Source organism: Myotis yumanensis, unplaced genomic scaffold (genome assembly GCF_028538775.1).
Source record: "Myotis yumanensis isolate MYYU_CA2020_CCGP unplaced genomic scaffold, mMyoYum1.0.hap1 SCAF_11, whole genome shotgun sequence".
In the NCBI taxonomy this organism is placed as follows: domain Eukaryota; kingdom Metazoa; phylum Chordata; class Mammalia; order Chiroptera; family Vespertilionidae; genus Myotis; species Myotis yumanensis.
In genome coordinates, this window is record NW_027223762.1 from 42,293,271 (window position 1) to 42,310,502 (window position 17,232).

The 17,232-nt window shown below is 49.7% G+C and overlaps 1 protein-coding gene across 19 annotated transcripts in view; it reads left to right on the top strand.

The window, feature by feature from the left end:
- Positions 1-17,232, top strand: part of DYSF (dysferlin) — a 200,321-nt gene that overhangs the window by 72,014 nt on the left and 111,075 nt on the right. For 10 of the 19 annotated variants that reach the window (XM_070429442.1, XM_070429443.1, XM_070429449.1 and 7 more), the window contains 5 exons: positions 2,121-2,189; positions 2,319-2,362; positions 6,246-6,328; positions 15,053-15,094; positions 16,634-16,749. In XM_070429442.1, coding sequence (XP_070285543.1) covers positions 2,121-2,189; positions 2,319-2,362; positions 6,246-6,328; positions 15,053-15,094; positions 16,634-16,749 — 354 coding nt within the window. The remainder of the gene's footprint in view (positions 1-2,120; positions 2,190-2,318; positions 2,363-6,245; positions 6,329-15,052; positions 15,095-16,633; positions 16,750-17,232) is intronic. The other 9 variants (XM_070429447.1, XM_070429453.1, XM_070429455.1 and 6 more) reach the window with 1 other exon arrangement.

Below are 17,232 nucleotides of genomic sequence, written 5' to 3' on the forward strand. Positions count from 1 at the left end.
GTACATTTATTACATCTATCTATAATCTATCAATCTATATATCTATCCACCTGTCATCTGTCTGTCTTTATTATCTATCTATCCTATATCTATCTATCTATCTATCTATCTATCTATCTATCTATCTATCTATCAACCATCTGTCTCTACCATCCATCATGAAAGCTCTCCTTCTTGCTCGGCCCTGCCCCGACAGTCCGGCATTTCTTCCCTCCCCTGCAGATGAAGCACTGCAGTTAGCTTCCTCCCATCATTCTGGCTTTATTCTGCAAATGCAAGCACATCTGGCTATAATTTTTAGCTTTTACCTTTTTTATACAAACGTTTGCACATTATACTGTCCTGCCCCTTGCTTTTTAATCCCCCCCCCCAGTTTTATTGAGATATAACCACAGAACTGTATAAGTTTGAGGCACACAGCATAATGGTGTGACTTATATTGTGAAATGATTATGATAATAAGTTTAGTTGACATCCATCATCTCATATAGAGACCCGCCAAAGAAAACTATGCTTTTTTCCTTGTGATGAGGATCCTTAGGATCTACTCACCTAACAGCTTTCAAATGTACCTTTCAGCAGTGTTACCTACAGTCTACGTGTTACATGTGACACCCCCAGTATTTAGCTTTTCAATTAATAAAGATAACTTGGAGGCTGTTTTGTAACACCGAGCAGCCCTCATTCTTTTTTGAGCGGCACAGTACTCCATCGTGGGGATGGACCATCATTTATTCAGCCGGTCCTTTAACCTGAGTTATTCCACATCCTCGCCAGCAGAAGCCACAGTGCCGTAAATAACCTCATCCGGATGCCATTCTGCACATGTGCCGGTGTTTCTGTAGGATAAATGTCTACCAGTAGAACTGGTAGGTCAAAGGGTGTTTGCATTTGTGATGTTGATAGTAGCCAGTTGCCCTCTGTAAGGGTCGAGCTTCCGTCAAAGCCCTGCCAATAGGAGGCTGCCAGGCTTTAGAGATTTTTACAAAACAAATCTGATGGATGAGAAATGGTATTTCATTAGTTTTATTTGTGCTTCTTTCATGACAAGGAAGGTTGAGCATCTTTTTTGTGCTTTGCAACCCTTTGTAAACCCATCCCTGAGAACTGTGTCCCATGCTGCCGATGGTTTTGCCAGATTGCAGGGCTCTCTTCTTTCCTTTTGATCACACAAGGGCCGTATCCTGGTACCCATCCCTGCCCAGCCTCAGCCTGGGCTCTTCTCACAGGGAGGTGAGGAGGGTGGGGCCAGGGGCTGGCACTGGGTGAACCAAGGATAGAGGCAGTCTTGGCTGCACCATCGTCTCATGAAGGGACCGAAACCCCGGATCTAGGTCAGCTAAATGAGCTAATGCATGGAAAATGCTCATGCACTGCAGGGCCCATAGTAAATGCTCTGAAAAAGGCTGCTCAGAATTTATGTGTAGAACATGCAAACCTACCAGGATCTATATCTCTAAAATCAGGCCTTGACCTGTCATCCCCATGTGGACACAGGATGCCCTGAGCTGGCTGAGGGGCCTGGTGCTGCCCCGGGGAACCCAAGGGCAGAGCAGAGCAGAGCACTGGAGCTAATGCTTGGATCCGATTTCCACTTCGCTAGGTTTCTTGTTTGTGGAAAGCCAAGTCTTAAGAGCAGGGCTTAATCTGAGGCAGACTGTGGCTGACGGGGTGTGTATATTCACTTAATTTTCTCCTCACTCTCAGATGCTGTTGCATGGCCCTGGCCTGGCCCTTCAGCTCTCTTATCCCCTTCTCCCACCCCTCTCCCCCAACTCTAAACTCCTGGGGCTCACAGTCTTCCAAAGGGGCAGGTTATGGGCCCTTGGGAAAGCCAGGCTGGACTCAGGGGCCCCACATTCAGGGTTATGACCATAATGGGAGGGAGGAGGGGGGAATTCCAGCCAGAAATACGAACTGAGAGTGAAGGGTTGTGGCATTCAGGCAATCTGTTCCCCAGACCTGGGTTTGACCTACCACGGAGCAAAGATTCCCTGTGCCTGAGCCCACCACACAGGGCCTTCTGCCCAGTATGACAGAGAACGGCTGCTGGCTGGGCTGGTGGTCCCCAAGGGAGTCCAGAGTCTCCTCGGAGCTCCAGCCACCTCTGTGTCTTCTAGCTCTGCAGCAAAATCCTTGAGAAGACGGCCAACCCTCAGTGGAACCAGAGCATCACGGTGCCTGCCATGGTGAGCCTCGGCCCGCGTGGGCCCACCCGGGGGCCCCAGGCTCCTGGCCTCCCCAGCATCCCACCCGCTTCCCAGACTCCTGGTTCTTCAAAAGGACTCCACACCAACATGCATCTCTTCTCTCTATAGTTTCCCTCCATGTGTGAGAAAATGAGGATTCGTATCATGGACTGGTGAGTTCCGCGCCGCAGTCCTCGGAGGGAGCTGTCCTCAGAGTGGCCGTCCTCAGGGGTCTCTGGGTCCTTCAGTTCAGTCTGTACGCAGTGGGCGTGTGTGTTCTGGGTGACTCAGTCTCCTCTGGGGGAGGCAGAGGAGGAGAGGGTGTGGGCCATTCTTGGGAAACTCACTTGTAGCCCTGCTCAGAGGCAGGTAGGAGGGCAGCCAGGTAGGACTGGGAGGACTCCAGGAGCCTAAGATCCCTGAGGTCAGGAGGGGGACAGGAAGGCTTCCTGGAGGAGGTGGGGTTTTGATGAGGGCATTCCAGTAAAGAGGGGATCACAAGCAAAGGCAAGGAGGCTGAAACAGCAGAGCTTCTGGGGGGATAGGCTGCGATGCCTTCTGGGTAGGTAGGATGGGGTGGGAGGGCCCCATGCTGAGAAGTGCCAGGATTGTCTAAGCAGGGGGTGCCACTGGGGGCTTGAAATAGGTGAGGGCAGTAGCCACACGGGCATGTTGAAAAAGGAATAGCACCTACCACTTGTTGAGCACCTACTGTCCGCCAGGCTGTGCCCAGCAAACACTTTACATGCACGATCTCACCTGACCTTCAGCTTGACTCCCTTTTTTGTGTGTGAATCCTCACCGGAGGATATTTTTCCCAGTGTTAGAGAGAGTGAAAGGGACGGGGAGGGACAAAGAGAGAAACATCGATGTGAGAGAGACACATCAATTGGTTGCCTCCCGCACGTGCCCTGACCAGGGCCAGGGATTGGGCCTGCAACTGAGGTACATGCCCTTGCCCGGAATCGAACCTGGGACCCTTCTATGGACTGATGCTCTATCCACTGAGCCAAACCAGCTAGGGCTTGACTCCTTGTTTACAGGTGAGGAGGGAGGCTTGCAGAGACTGAGTAATCTGCTCTGGGTGACAGCTGGGGGCAGCTGAGGCCAGGCCTGCTCCCCAAGCCCACACCTCACCAGTGGCCGTGCCGCCTCCTGCTATGTGAGGGGGTCTCTCCCGCACCCGAGGGCCCTTCGGGGTCCATACGCTGATCTCCAGGACCTTCCATACACCAGGCTTTCCAAACAGAGAGAGTTGTCCTTTCTCTGCCCCCAAAGGCCTGGGCTGTGCGGTTCCCAGTGTGTTGTCCTTTGGTCTCGGGCCCAGGGCACCCCCAGCAGGAGGATAATGAGAGACTGGGGAAAACCCCCAGGCCACAGAGCCATTACCGTGCACGCCAGTTCCCCGGGCCCAAAGCAAACAGCTTATGAGAATTAGAGGAGAGGAAGGGAGCAGCCAGAAGGGCGGGAGGGAGAGGCCGCTGGGGCCCTGACCGCCGGTATGTTCCGTGGGGAAGCGGTCTGGGGAGAGATGTGCTTTGTGTCCACAGATGATCTCTTCATCTCAGCTCACAGTGCGTGTGCGCATGTGTGCGCGTGGTGTTGCCTGGGCGATTGGCTGTGCACGGCTGTGCGTGTGGATGCATGTGTCTGTGCGTGTGGATGCATGTGTGCGTGGGTGTACATGGGGCGGTTGTCCCGTGTGCGTGGGGACAAGCCTTGCCTGAGCCCCCCTGAGCTGTGTCAAAGGCCTCGGCATACTGTACAATCCAAACACATGACGGAATCTGGTGGTTGCCTCTCTGGTTTGGGTTGAAGTGGCATTTTTATTGTGAGTCTATTTTCAGACTTGCTGTATTTTCCAAAAGCAACCCCAAGCCCCAAAACCCAACTTCTGGCCAGAAAGCATTCTGCTGCTCAAAGTTCCTGTCCAGAGCAGTGCTTTCTTCCCAGAAAATGCAGATCAACTTGTGTTTCTACCTGAGGCCTGGAAATATGATCTAGTCCATTCGGCCTTTTCTCTGTAACTTAAACTTCCGTTCGATTCTTTAAGAATTTCTTCTTCATTAAAAACCCCCTCCAAATTACCCTGCTCCTGCCCCCTTAAAAACAAAACTTCTCTTCCCATTCTCTTTGCCTCCTCAGCTGGTTCAGGTAAGACCAGAGGATCCCCTCCAAGTGGTGGGCTGGTCGTGCAGGCAGTTTAAAAGCGCCCCCCCCCCCCCCCCCCCCCCAGCGGCTGTCGGTGATCTGGTGTCGATAATCCCATTGTAAAAAGTGAATTTTAACGTTCTAGTTGTTCTAGTTCACATCAGCATTGTTCACCGGGAGAAATGATAAAGATCAGTGCTGACAATCACTCTTCCTAGTGTAGCTGCCGCCCTGGTGGAAAAAGTTAAAACCAAGCTTAATCACCTCCCTGGGAAACATGAAGAGGAAGGAAGGGAGCAGCCCAGATGGGGTTTAGATTTAAAAGAGGAAAAAGTCACCAGGCCCGGGTGTCTTTCACATGGGACTTGTGTATCATCGCCTGACGCCACCCAGGGCCAAAGGACGGGAAGCAGGGAGAGAGGGCCTTCAGGCTACAAAAGTAAAAAACAAACAAACCAAAAAACAAAAAAACAGGGCAAATGCACCTTGGAAACTTCCAGAAGGAGATAACTTTCTCAGCCCAGCGTTTCTCAGCCTCAGCTTGATGATACTTTGGCCAGAAAATGTGGGAGGCTGTTTCATGCATTGTAGGATGTTTAGCAACCAAGGCCTCTCTCTACAGCCCTCCCCCCAATACCAAAAATGCCTCAGACATCGCCAAGGGTCCGCTGGGGGTCTGCATCGCTGGATTGAGGGACCCTGGTGTAGCCTGACGGGGAAGCAGCAGGTTGCTGTAATCAAATGTCGGGCATAGCCCGCTCAAATGCCATCTTGACAAATTATTTAATCTTCTACACCTCAGCTTTCTCATCTGAGGTTGGGGCTGATTGTAGTACCTACCTCCGAGGGCTGCGGTGCGGACATGAGCTGGGCCCTGTGATGGTTTTAGCAAGTGCTTGGCTTTCCGTAGGTGCTCAGTAAATGCCAGCTATTACTCTATATTATTACCAACAGGACATGGTTGGCTAATGGGTTCACCCATCAGTAAGTCTCCTCGAACTCGTACCCACAGTCCCCTATGCTGGTTGGGAAGAGAGAAGCCTCCCTCCTGGGAAGCAGGACAGGCCCCCCAGGGCACACTGAGCAGGAAACAGGACATCAGGGCTGGGTTTTGGCTCTGCCCTTCCTTCCCAGGCTGACCTTGGACAAGGACCTTCCTGGTACTAAGTCTCAGTTTTAAGGCCGTTGTGAGGGTTCTGAGAGATAAAGGAGGTTAGAAGTGTGTTGTCACATAGAAAGTCAGATACAAAAAGGAATAGTGGTCCAGCCGGTGTGGCTCAGTGGTTGAGCATTGACATAAGAACTAGGAGGTTACAGTTCGATTCCCGGTCAGGGCACGTGCCTGGGCTGTGGGCTCGATCCCCAGTGCAGAGTGTGCAGGAGGCAGCTGATCAATGATTCTCTCTCATCACTGATGTTTCTTTCTCCCTCTCCTCTCCTCTCTGAAATCAATAAAAATATATTCAAATCTCCCCTCTCCCCCAAGCACAAAAAAGGAATAGTGCATTTGTGTTGGAGGTAGTGTCTTCCTGGTTACTTGGTTTTCTCCTGGGTCTGGATATTTCTTGAGCTCCTGGTGCCTGGCTCTCCCAGGGTCTGGGGGTCTGGCTCCCTGAGCAGCCTCCTGCCTCCTCCCTCCTCCCTGTCACCTGAAGTGTCCCCAAGAACATCCCAGTGTTGGCTTGATAATGGTGCTGGTGGTTGTGAAACGGATGAGTTTCCACCTGAGGAGGCTTGAGCAACACTTTATTCCCAGTTTCTTCTTCCCTGGGATGACCAGGCCTCAGTGAAATATCCAGTGTGAAGACTGGGACCCCTGGTGATGGACAACCAGAGCCATTTCCTGCTGGGTGGGCTGTGTCCTCAATCTTCCCCCGTCCAGGCCCTCTCTGTCCCCTGTTCTAGGGACCGCCTTACCCACAATGACATCGTGGCCACCACCTACCTGAGTATGTCGAAGATCTCTGCTCCTGGCGGAGAAATAGAAGGTAAGCTCCCCCTCTGTTCTGCCCTCTAGTACCCAATGCTCCCCCTCGTTCCACCCCTGCCCATCTTGCACCTCTGGTTTTGAGAGTTTGCAGAAAAGGGAAGATGATAAGTCTTTGCTGCCCATTTCCCAAGGCTCTGACCAACGAGAGATGGGCCTATGGACACCTAGGATTCTCCACCCTCAGAGGGGGGGATGCACCCCCGATGGGATAGAGAGGACGGTTCACCCCTGCAGATCACATGGGGGCGGCACCACACCACCCAGGGGTTCGGTATTGGCCGACTGTGCTCTCGCAGCATCTCTTTTGAAATACGTTTCATTGGTCTGTTAAAAAATAGTCCATGATCATTTTGTAAAATGTTAAAGAAACCAGCTGAAAGATTATAACATTTACCCATGAAATTACCCATAAGCCTACCTTGTATCCAGCCTACCCTCTATCCAGACAGGAACTAACTTGGTATTCTGGGACCTTTCTATATGTATGTATGTATGTACACCTACATGCATGTATGAACATGCATGTGTATGTACCTATATACATGAAAAACATTGTTTTGAAAAAATTTTCAATTGCTTTGAACATTGCTTTCTATCACTTGGCAATACAGCATAGATGTTTATTCATGTTATTAAATATTCTTCTACAATATAATTCTAAATAAATACACATGTTCCACATATGCATGTACCAAAATCCATGTTAACTAGCTAATGCTGAATTGTTCAGATATTTTCTAATTTTTCCACATTATAAGCAACTTTACTTTATATTGAATATTTTTGTAGCTGATTCTTTATTCAATTCACAATTTTCCTTTTGGAGGAACGCCTAGCAGTGGAATTGCTGTGTCAAAGGATTTGAACATTCTAAAGCTTTTGGTATATATCAAAACTGCCCTTCAAAAAGATTGGACAGATTTACATTCTAATCACTTGCAGAAGTTTTTTCTTTTTGCACCTTCACCAACACAGAGCAAAGTAATGTTATTAAAACAGAACTTGGTTAATTAGATGGGTGAATTTCATTGTTGCCTTGGTTTTCATTTCATTGAAAACTGATGAAGTTGACCAATGCAAATTAAAAATATTTTATTTTTTATTTATATTTTTATTGATTTCAGAGAGGAAGGGAGAGGGAGAGAGAGATAGAAACATCAATGATGACAGAGAATCATTGATCGGCTGCCTCCTGCATGCCCCACATTGGGGATTGAACCCGTAACAAGGAGGATCAAACCGTGACCTCCTGGTTCATAGGTTGACACTCAACCACCAAGCCACGCCAGTCGGGGCAAATCTAAAAATATTATAATAATTAAATATATTTATATACTTTATTCTATTACATTCTATTGTAAATTGTATGTTCATGTTCTTGTCCAAATTTCTGGTGGTATGTTTGTCTTTTTCTCATTGTTTTATAAGAGTTCTGTATGTGTATGGACGTTCACTTTCTCCCATCATTTATGCGGATTAATTTTTGTCAGCTTTATTTTACCATTTAATAGTTTTTGATGAACAGAAATTTAAAATCTTTATGTAGCCAGATCTGTTATATTTTTTCTTAGTGTATAAGGCAAGGAGCTAACATTATTTTTTTCAAAATTGTCCTTTGGTGATACACTGAGAGATAAAGGAGGTTAAAAGTGTGTTGTCACATAGAAAGTCAGATACAAAAAGGATATATATTGAATAGTCTTTTCCCTACATTTGGAAATACCACCAACCCTTACTAAATTACTAGATGTGTTCTTGGGCTTCTTTAAAAAAATATTGTTGAAAGTATTACATATGTCCCCCTTTTCCCTCATTGACCCCTTCTAGCCTGCCCCCGCCCCCTGCTACCACCCTATTGTCTGTGTCCATGGGTTATGCATATTTGCATACAAGTTTTTGGTTGATCTCTTTCTACCCACCCACCCACCCACCTACCTCCGCCTTCCCTCTGAGATTCTGCAGTCTGTTTCATGCTTCTATGATCTATTTTCTCTCTAGACCTATTTTGTTAACAGTTTATTTTGTTCATTAGACTCCACATGTGAGTGAGATCACGTGATACTTGTCTTTCTCTGACTGGCTTACTTTGCTTAGCATAATACTCCCCAGGTCCCTCCATGCTGTCTCAAAGGGTAAGAGATCCTTCTTTTTTACTGCTGCATAGTATTCCATGGTGCATGTAGATGTACCACAGCTTTTTTATCCACTCATCTACTGATGGGCTGTTTCTAGATCTTAGCTATTGTATTACGTGCTGCTATGAACATAGGGGTGCATACATTCTTTCTGATTGGTGTTTTGGTTTTCTTAGGATATCTTCCCAGAAGTAGGATCACTGGGTCAAATGGCAGTTCCATATTTAATTTTTTGAGAAAACTCCATACTCTTTTTCATAATGGCTGTACCAATCCTTGGGCTTGTTTTTTGATTTTCCATTATCTTTAACCAGAGGCCCGGTGCATGAAATTCATGCACTCAGGGCGGGGAGGGTCCCTCAGCCCGGCATGCACCCTTTCACAGTCTGGGAATCCTTGGGAAATGTCCAACTGGGGACGGGCCTAAGCCAGCAGTCGGACAGCCTTAGCACTGTTGCGGAGGCGGGAGAGGCTCCCGCCACTGCCGCTGCGCTCACCAGCCATGAGCCCTGCTTCTGGCTGAGCGGTGCTCCCCCTGTGGGAGTGCACTGACCACCAGGAGGCAGCTCCTGCGTTGAGCGTTTGCCCCCTGGTGGTCAGTGTGCATCATAATGACTGGTTGTTCCACCGTTCGGTCGATTTGCATATTACCCTTTTATTATATAGGATGGGTATGTGTGCTTATTATTTCTTAGGTTTTGGTTTCTAGCTTATTTTAGCTCTGCAAAATCAATTGGACAAATTTAAGCCTTTTCTAAAATCTGGAACAGTTTATATAACATGAGAATATAGACTTTTGAGGGTTTGAAATAATTCACCCATAAAACCATATGGGCTGGGTGCCCTTTTTGAGTGAGTATAACACTAGCTCTTTAAAAACTTTTCTGTTTCTCTTGTGATCATTGTTATTTTCAGTTTGTTACTTTTACTACAGTCAGTTTTGATGATTTATATTTTCCTAGAAAAGCATTATTACATTGAGGTCTTCTAATTTATTTATACAGTATTGTACAGATAAATAATTTAAACAATTCTCTATCTGTGATGTTTCCTGCTTTCATATTTCTAATGATATGTATTTGAGTTTTCTTTCTTTTTCCATAATTAGCCTTATTAGAAAAATTTTAACCCCTACTTTATTGGACATTTCAAAAATCAGTTTTTTGGATTTATTTATCAATTCTTTTTTTAAAAAATATATTTTATTGATTTTTTACAGAGAGGAAGGGAGAGAGATAGAGAGTTAGAAACATCGATGAGAGAGAAACATCGATCAGCTGCCTCCTGCACATCTCCTACTGGGGATATGCCCGCAACCAAGGTACATGCCCTTGACCGGAATCGAACCTGGGACCTTTCAGTCTGCAGGCTGACGCTCTATCCACTGAGCCAAACCGGTTTCGACTATTTATCAATTCTAATATATTTTCTAGTCTTTAATTCTCTATCTTTTTACTCTTTTCTTTAACTCTATACGTGTTTTGTTGTTTCTTATTTCAGCTTTCTAGTCAACTTCTTGTGTTTATTTTCAGTATTTCTAACTTAAATAATGTAAATATGGTGTCTGGTCCCATATGTCATGCTTTTGGCCTTCAGCAAACCACAAGGTTATATTTACCTCTATTTTTTATTTTTTTACATCTAGATATTTACTCTATTTTGGGGTGTTTTCAGAGAGCAGCCTGATTTGATTCCTTTGTAGGTAGTCTATTTTTTCTAACTAGATGCTGCTTTTAGGCATGTATTGTTTTTATTACAGTTTAAAACATTACTTTCATCTGTCTAGATGAGCACCCCTATTATTGAATTTTGTCTGAGACATGGTGAATTCTTAAATCTGAGCGGAGGAGTAATTTCCTTTATTCTACTATCACAGCCTGGATGCTGAAGGCAGGGTGGGCAGGGATAGAGCAGGAGTTCCGGAACCAGCATCTTGGGTTCCATTGTGCTTTTTGTAGCTGTGTGAGTTGCTCCAGTCTCCCCTTAGGAACCCCAGGCGCAGGAGGCGGTTATAAGGATCCAGTGAGATTTTAAATGTAAAGTTCTTAGGGTATCTGGCACGCAATAAACCCTAAAGTAGGTTTAGTAGCATCAGCATTGGCTTTTACATCACTGATTTCCCCCCTGTATTAATTCTGATATTTCCCCCTGTATTAATTCTGCTTTGTACTATATCTCATGTGGTTTAAAATGGGCAATTACATTTTAGATTCTTTTTTTAAAAAAAGTATATTTTATTGATTTCTTATAGAGAGGAAGGGAGAGGGATAGAGAGTTGGAAACATCCATGAGAGAGAAACATCGATCAGCTGCCTCCTGCACACTCCCTACTGGGTATGTGCCTGCAACCAAGGTATATGTCCTTGACCGGAATCGAACCTGGGACCCTTGAGTCCGCAGGCCAATGCTCTACCCATTGAGCCAAACCGGTTAGGGCCATTTTTAGATTCTTGTCACGCCTTCTTTTCTTGTCATTCCTTTTAATATTTTTTCCTTTCCCTCTTTGACTGCTCTCTCCCAGAAGTTTAGCTTTGTTCCACGAAAGCTATGTCTCCTTGCACTCTACTGAGGGTTCAGCATTATTTCCTGAGATCTCCAGGGGAACGCGCTCCTGAATCTCACAGATGCTATCTCCCTCTCCTGGTCGGCACTGTTGTTCCTCCCCCTTCGTCGCTCACTCTGATAAGAGTGTTGGTGTCTTTCTATGGGGCTTGTCCATCCATCTGGTCAGGTCTTTCCCTGGAGGACAGGTGAACGCACCCAGTTTCCAGAAGACTCCACCTAGTGCCCTGGACATTGACCAATCCCTTGAGGTTCTCTGAAACATTATAAAAAGAACTTCTAATGATAGAAAATTCAAGCACACATAAAAGTAAATTCATTGTAGAATGAATTCCCAGGTTTCCTCACTCAGCTTCAACATCTAGCTGCTCTGATTTCATTGCTGATACTTGTAATAAGTGAAACACACAAAAAACTGCCTCCCAGAAGGCACTGCTACCAGGCTTCCTTCTGCCCCAGCCCCTCACCCTCCTAACTGTGGGAGCTGCTGCCCCGGGTGGCCCCCTTCTCTAATGCTGTTCAGATCATTTCTGAGGGTGGCTGTCTTGGCTGTAGAAAGATTTGAGGTGGGGGCAGGGGGGTGGGTGGGGTGGGAGAGAGGCTGTCCTGGCCCCTGTCGCAGACCGAAGCTCCTGCTATGGAAGAAATGTCTCCAGTTTGCTGTCTGGTGCTTCTCTGTCCCCGAATCCAGGGACAGACCCCGGGAGAGGCACAAAGTAACCACTGGACTCTCCTGGCAGTTGCTGTTTCCTGAGGTTACAGCGATGCCTGCCATCAGCCGCCCAAGGGGAGTTTAGGTCCCTGGCTCCCCTCAGGCTTCCTTCTGGTGGTGATGATGGCCTTGATCTGTTTTCTGGGTTATGATGAATATTTTAATGGAAACCTGAGAAAGGTGCTGATTTGGCCACTAGATGGCGCTCAGGCCGTGGGTAACCCCGTGTGGCTCAGGGAGGCATTCAAAGGCTGACCAGCGGCTCCCACAGACTGTTTTGGAACTAAATGAGAATCACCAGTTTTACATGAGCTCTTAGATAGCGCTATCTCTGTAGCAGTAAATGAGTTAAACGTACTGCTCACACCGGAGCCCTTCTGCACCACTGCTCTGGTGTCCCTTCCCGCAGATGGCCCTTGCCCGGGCCCTGGAATCTCGCACTGGCCTCGCTCAGGGCCAGCCTCCTCCCACTTGTCCTGAGGCCACCTCAGAAGATGCCACCGCACCTTTCCATTCAGCTCTTTGTAGTTTCCTTCACCTTGGGGCGGGGGGGGGGGGGGGGGGGGGGGGGGGAGGGCTTATAGCAGGACAACGCACCGTCCTTTATTTTGCCACGGCTCTCCAAACCCAAACTAAACTGAGCAGTAAAAATGGGCTCTTTCTCTGTAGTCCCGGCCTCATGGTTCACCAGATTATTTGGTCCAACCAGGAGTTTTTGTTTTCGTGTTTATTTCCAATGAGGACCTGACCTAACAGTAGCCTCTTAAGCCCTCTGCCCACAAGTTTGCCTGGCACACTGAAGTGTTCCTTGGACCCTGTGCGCCAAGGCACTTAGTAAAAATTTTGTTTTCTGAAAAAGAGTGCTTTCCCCAGAAGCTGCAGTTCTTTTAAAAGGGAACAGATGCACGAGGCCCGTGAAACCCACAGAGATTCTCTTATAACGTAATACATATGAAAACCCGAGCTACGTAGATAGTACTTGTGCCCTACAGTTTTTCCACAGCGAAGAAATCCGAAGTTCCTCTTTTTGTCTTTGGAACGTAGGTGATAATGATTCCCCAGCAGTTCTCGGTGTCTCCTCCCGCCTGGCGCAGGCTGGTGTCAGGCAGCCAAACCGTGGGTGTGTGGGGTGTGCTGAGGGGCAGGGCTGGCCACAGGTACCAGCCTCAGCATCTCCAGTGGACACGGGTGCCCCTAGGGACTGCCCGGGGGCTGTGATGTGTGGCTCGTTGGGCTGGGAGGGCCTGCTCTCAGTCTCCCTTAGCTTCCCCAGGTGAGAGAGTTGGGCTTGGTTGCTCAGGCCACAAAACTGGGAGTATTCATCTGTGTTTTGGGGCTTCTTTGGTCTGAGGGAAAACACGCCGAAACACTTGGTGTTTTGGCAGAAGGGCGGTGAGGACTGAAGAGACGCATTGTCTTGGGTGCCTTCACTGGTCACTCTGCCCTTGACTTTATGAGCTGTCTGCAGACACAGGGGAGAGACCCTGGGGTGATCCTCAACACGTGGAGCCCTAGCACCCTGCCCCCAAGTTAAGAAGCATTGGCCAAAGTTGTCAGCAGGGCTATGTGCTACTAGCGCCCAGCACTGTGCCTGGGCTGGTCTGCTGAACAAACAAATGAATGGATGGAGGAATTAATGAAAGGTACCGTTGGGAAACAGGCTATTCTGCAGCCACCCTTTGGTCCTGCTAGCCACCGGCTGGTGGGTTTAGGGAACAGTTGTGTCTGAGCCGGGCACCGGTTTGCAGCCAGGATCCAGAGTTGGTCTGTGGGTGGGAAGGCGTGTTTGTCTCTGCACCGAGCACATGGAGGTTGGAAGTATGACCTTGGCCTTATTAGCCTGAGATAACTGGCTGGGCCTGTTTGTGATCGTTTGGAAGTAGCTTAAGATGGAATCTGTTTGCTCCAGGGCGTCTCTGGCCACTGCTCTCCTCGGGGCTCTAGCCGGGTCCGTGTGGGTCCTCTCGCTGTTGCCGAAAGCTCCCCTGTGACCAGAGGCCCGGCTCCCCCACTGACGAGAAACCTGTGTCTGTGGGTATGAACATGGCCATGAACTGTGGTTTCTGCAGCGGACTTCTGCCAGGTGGTGTTCTAGCTGAGGCCTGGCTGGGAGAGCTGAGGGGCTGGGTCCCACGCCCCCTGGAGCTGGGCCTCGCCCTCCTGGCTGCCTTCTGTGCTCAGTGGTCAGCCTTGGCCGTGGATCCACACTTCCAAACTCCCCTTTTCTCCACACACACTCTCTCTGTGTCTCTGCTCATTCTTCTTTCACAGTGTTTTGCTGAATGCTTGGCTCTTACCTGCAGTCATGAAGCCCTGGGGAAATAGTCGTAGACATTATTTTTCTTAAGGAGACCAATAAGTAAGGGTGACCAATGCATGAGAATAATCAGGATTTCACCATCCACATCCCCAGGCTTGGTCATGACCCCAAACTAAGTTGCCCTTAGCTGATTGGAGGAGGAGTATGGGAAAGGGCAAAAATCAGAGAGGACTGTGGAAGGTGACTGAGGGGTGCTCACTCTTTGGGGGGCATCTTGTAATTGCCTAGAAGTGAGGGATGGATTCCAAGAGCCTGGAAGTTTGCCAGAGCATCTCCTTCCTTGCTTCTCTTATTTCTGGACACCCATGGCCAGCATTGAGGGTCACGCCCGAGCGTGGAGAACCTTCAGCTGATGGGCAGTGTCTGTCACTGTGTTTCACTTGCAGAGGCAGGTGCCAGAAGCCAGATCCCAGAGTCTGCTGTTGTGAAAGTGCAACACGGTGGCAATGCTAGAAATGGCCACTAGGTGGAGATGTTGTGCCTTGAAATGCCACATCTCCGGGAGCTGGGTCCCAAGTGTCAACCTGCCTGTTGGGTGGAGCCCTGGGTGTGCCTGGCTGCCTCGCTCTGGCCCTTTCGTGCTTCCCCCACCCTTTCTTTGTGTCTGTACTTTGTTCCCCTCACTTTTCTGGCTATAATATGGAAAAGCACATTTTCTTCTCTGTGTTATTTCTTCAATGTATCGAGTCAAGTTTTGGGTCCAATTTTCAATTGGCAAACAGAGCACACAGACGCGCAGGCAGACACCGGTGGGGAGGGACCTGAGGGCTCACCAGGGTGCTGGGGGCTGTGTTTGGCTGGGGGGGGGGGGGCTCCTTGATGACTTAGTTGGTGATAAATTCACAGCAGGGCTGGGCCACATCTGTTTCCCACACGGGAGCTGTCTTTCCATCTGTCTGCCTGCCAGCTCTCCGTCCACATTCCCGTTCACGTAACCAGACTTCCTCCGAGCCATGCCCATCCTAACCCCTTTTCCATTTCTTTACGCTTCAGAGGAGCCTGCAGGTGTGGCCAAGCCTCCTCCAGCCTCGGACAGTACGTGCTTTGGGGAAGATGAGGGGTGGGGTGGGCCTGGGGTTTCCGCTGGAGGGAAGAGGGTGCTGCTTGCCGGGAAGTTTTGATTTGCCGGAGGTGGGTCTGAGATTCCCCATCATGGTCCCCTAGTTTACCGTTGACTGAACCTCTCAATCTTGATGGAATACTGGTATATAAATTGCTTTAACGGCAATTGCCTCCCACTCCCCAAACCTCTTCCTAAATCTGCTGGGCTCCATCGGTTGCTCAAATGAACCCACTCTCTCAGCAGGGAGGGGGTGGGGCTTGCATGGCTGTCCTTGGCGGGGAAGGGGACATCTTGGGGACCAGTGGGAGGACAGGGGGAGCTGAGAACTCTTGAAGTTGACATTTGAAAGGTAACTCATAGTTGAGACGATTGTTACAAGTAATTAGCAATGCTTGTGTTCCATCGGCCTTGGGCTTCCCACCCCTGTCCCAGTGCCGGAGCCCTGTCTGTGCCGACTGGAGGGAGAGTGGAGATGGACACAGGGTGGCCCCTGGCTCTGGGGGAGGCATGCTGTTCCTGCCTTCGGGCCAGGGATTTCTTATTTCTCAAGCCCTGTCCCTGCCCCCACCCTGTCCCTCCACCAGCGTCTCACCACTGGCTGGGATTCGGGGATCACAGCTCAGGTTTGGCTCAAGCCCTTCTTCCCTGGGGCCATTTGTTTTGTGCCCACCTTACTCCTTGTATGGATTGGAGCACCCCGGGTAGTTCTTGTCTCCCCCCACCCCCACCCCGGCCTCCACCCCCAATATTCCCAGAGTACAGCCAGTGAAATCCCATCCTGGAGAACTTGGCTGCCAGCTGGAAAATGATGACATGAACAAAAGAGGGCCCCTAAGAAGGATGCTGAGAAGAGCTTTTCCCTGATGTTAGTGTAGTTCTTCTAACTTTTCTCCAGCCTTTGCCACTGGAAGGTTGTTCTGTGCACAGAGGGAAGAGGGGGCGGTTGCCAGCATGAGTCAGGGCTCTTAGGATCTGTTTCCGGGGTGGAGAGATATGTGCCAGGGGTTGCTTGTGGGGGGATATCTGGCTGGGCCTGCTCCTCAGTGGCTGGGAGAGGGCTTCTCCACTCATGAGGTTCTGGGGCCTCCGTTGTGCCTCCCCACTCTCATGTATGGGTTGGGGAGGCTCTGAGGGATGGGGTGTGGCCTGAGGGGGGGGGGCAGGGGAGGACCCTGGCCCAGACTTACGTGCTGGCTTGGTGGATGGACTTGAGCTCAGACCATTTTGGGTGATGGCACATTGGAATCATGGGCTCCTTCCCCCCCCCCGCCCCCCGAGCCTCAGTTTCCTCGTCTATAAGATGAGATCATAAAAATAATAAAAAATGTCCACATCTCAGCATTGTGGTGGGGCTTAGAGGGACGCATGGGAGACAAAGGGAGCTCTCATCAGTGTCACTGCTCTTTAGGCATGTATGAGGCTGTGCCCCTCGCCCGTGTAGGGAACTGAGGCCCAGGGGTGGGCTCAGGCCAGAGGGTGGCCAGCCTTCTGACCCTGCCTGTGTCTCCCAGTGGACGACCATCTGGGCTTCCTGCCCACCTTTGGGCCCTGCTACGTCAACCTCTACGGCAGTCCCAGGGAGTTCACCGGCTTCCCGGACCCTTATGCAGAGCTCAACATGGGCAAGGTGAGTCAGCCAGACCCCTCACACCCCTGGATCCCTAGGTCTTCCAGCCTGGCCTGGCGGTACCGGGGGCCACCTGGACTGCAAGGCCTGGCAGGGCTTGAGCAGGCCCAGGGCCAGTAGCCCTCCTCCTGCCTGGCCCCATCCTGGCCCCTTCCTCCCTCCCACTCCCCTCTCTTTTGCCTCTCCTTCGGGGCCAGCCTGATTCCCCCACTTTCCGGGCCCCTGAGGGGCCCAGGTCCCCCTCCCCCCTTACCGGCTATCTGTCTCAGGTTTCACCTCTCCTCTGGCTGGGCTGGAGTCTGGTACTGACCATCTGGGAGGCTTGGCCTGTCACCCGGACTCTCTGGGCACCATTTCCTTATTTGCAGAGTGAAGGGGTGGCCCAGGGACCTCCTTGGTGCCTGGGAAATGAGCAGCCTCAGGGGCAGATCAGGCCCCTTTCCTTCTCCTCCTCTCCATCCCCCTTGCTCCTAGTGATCCAAC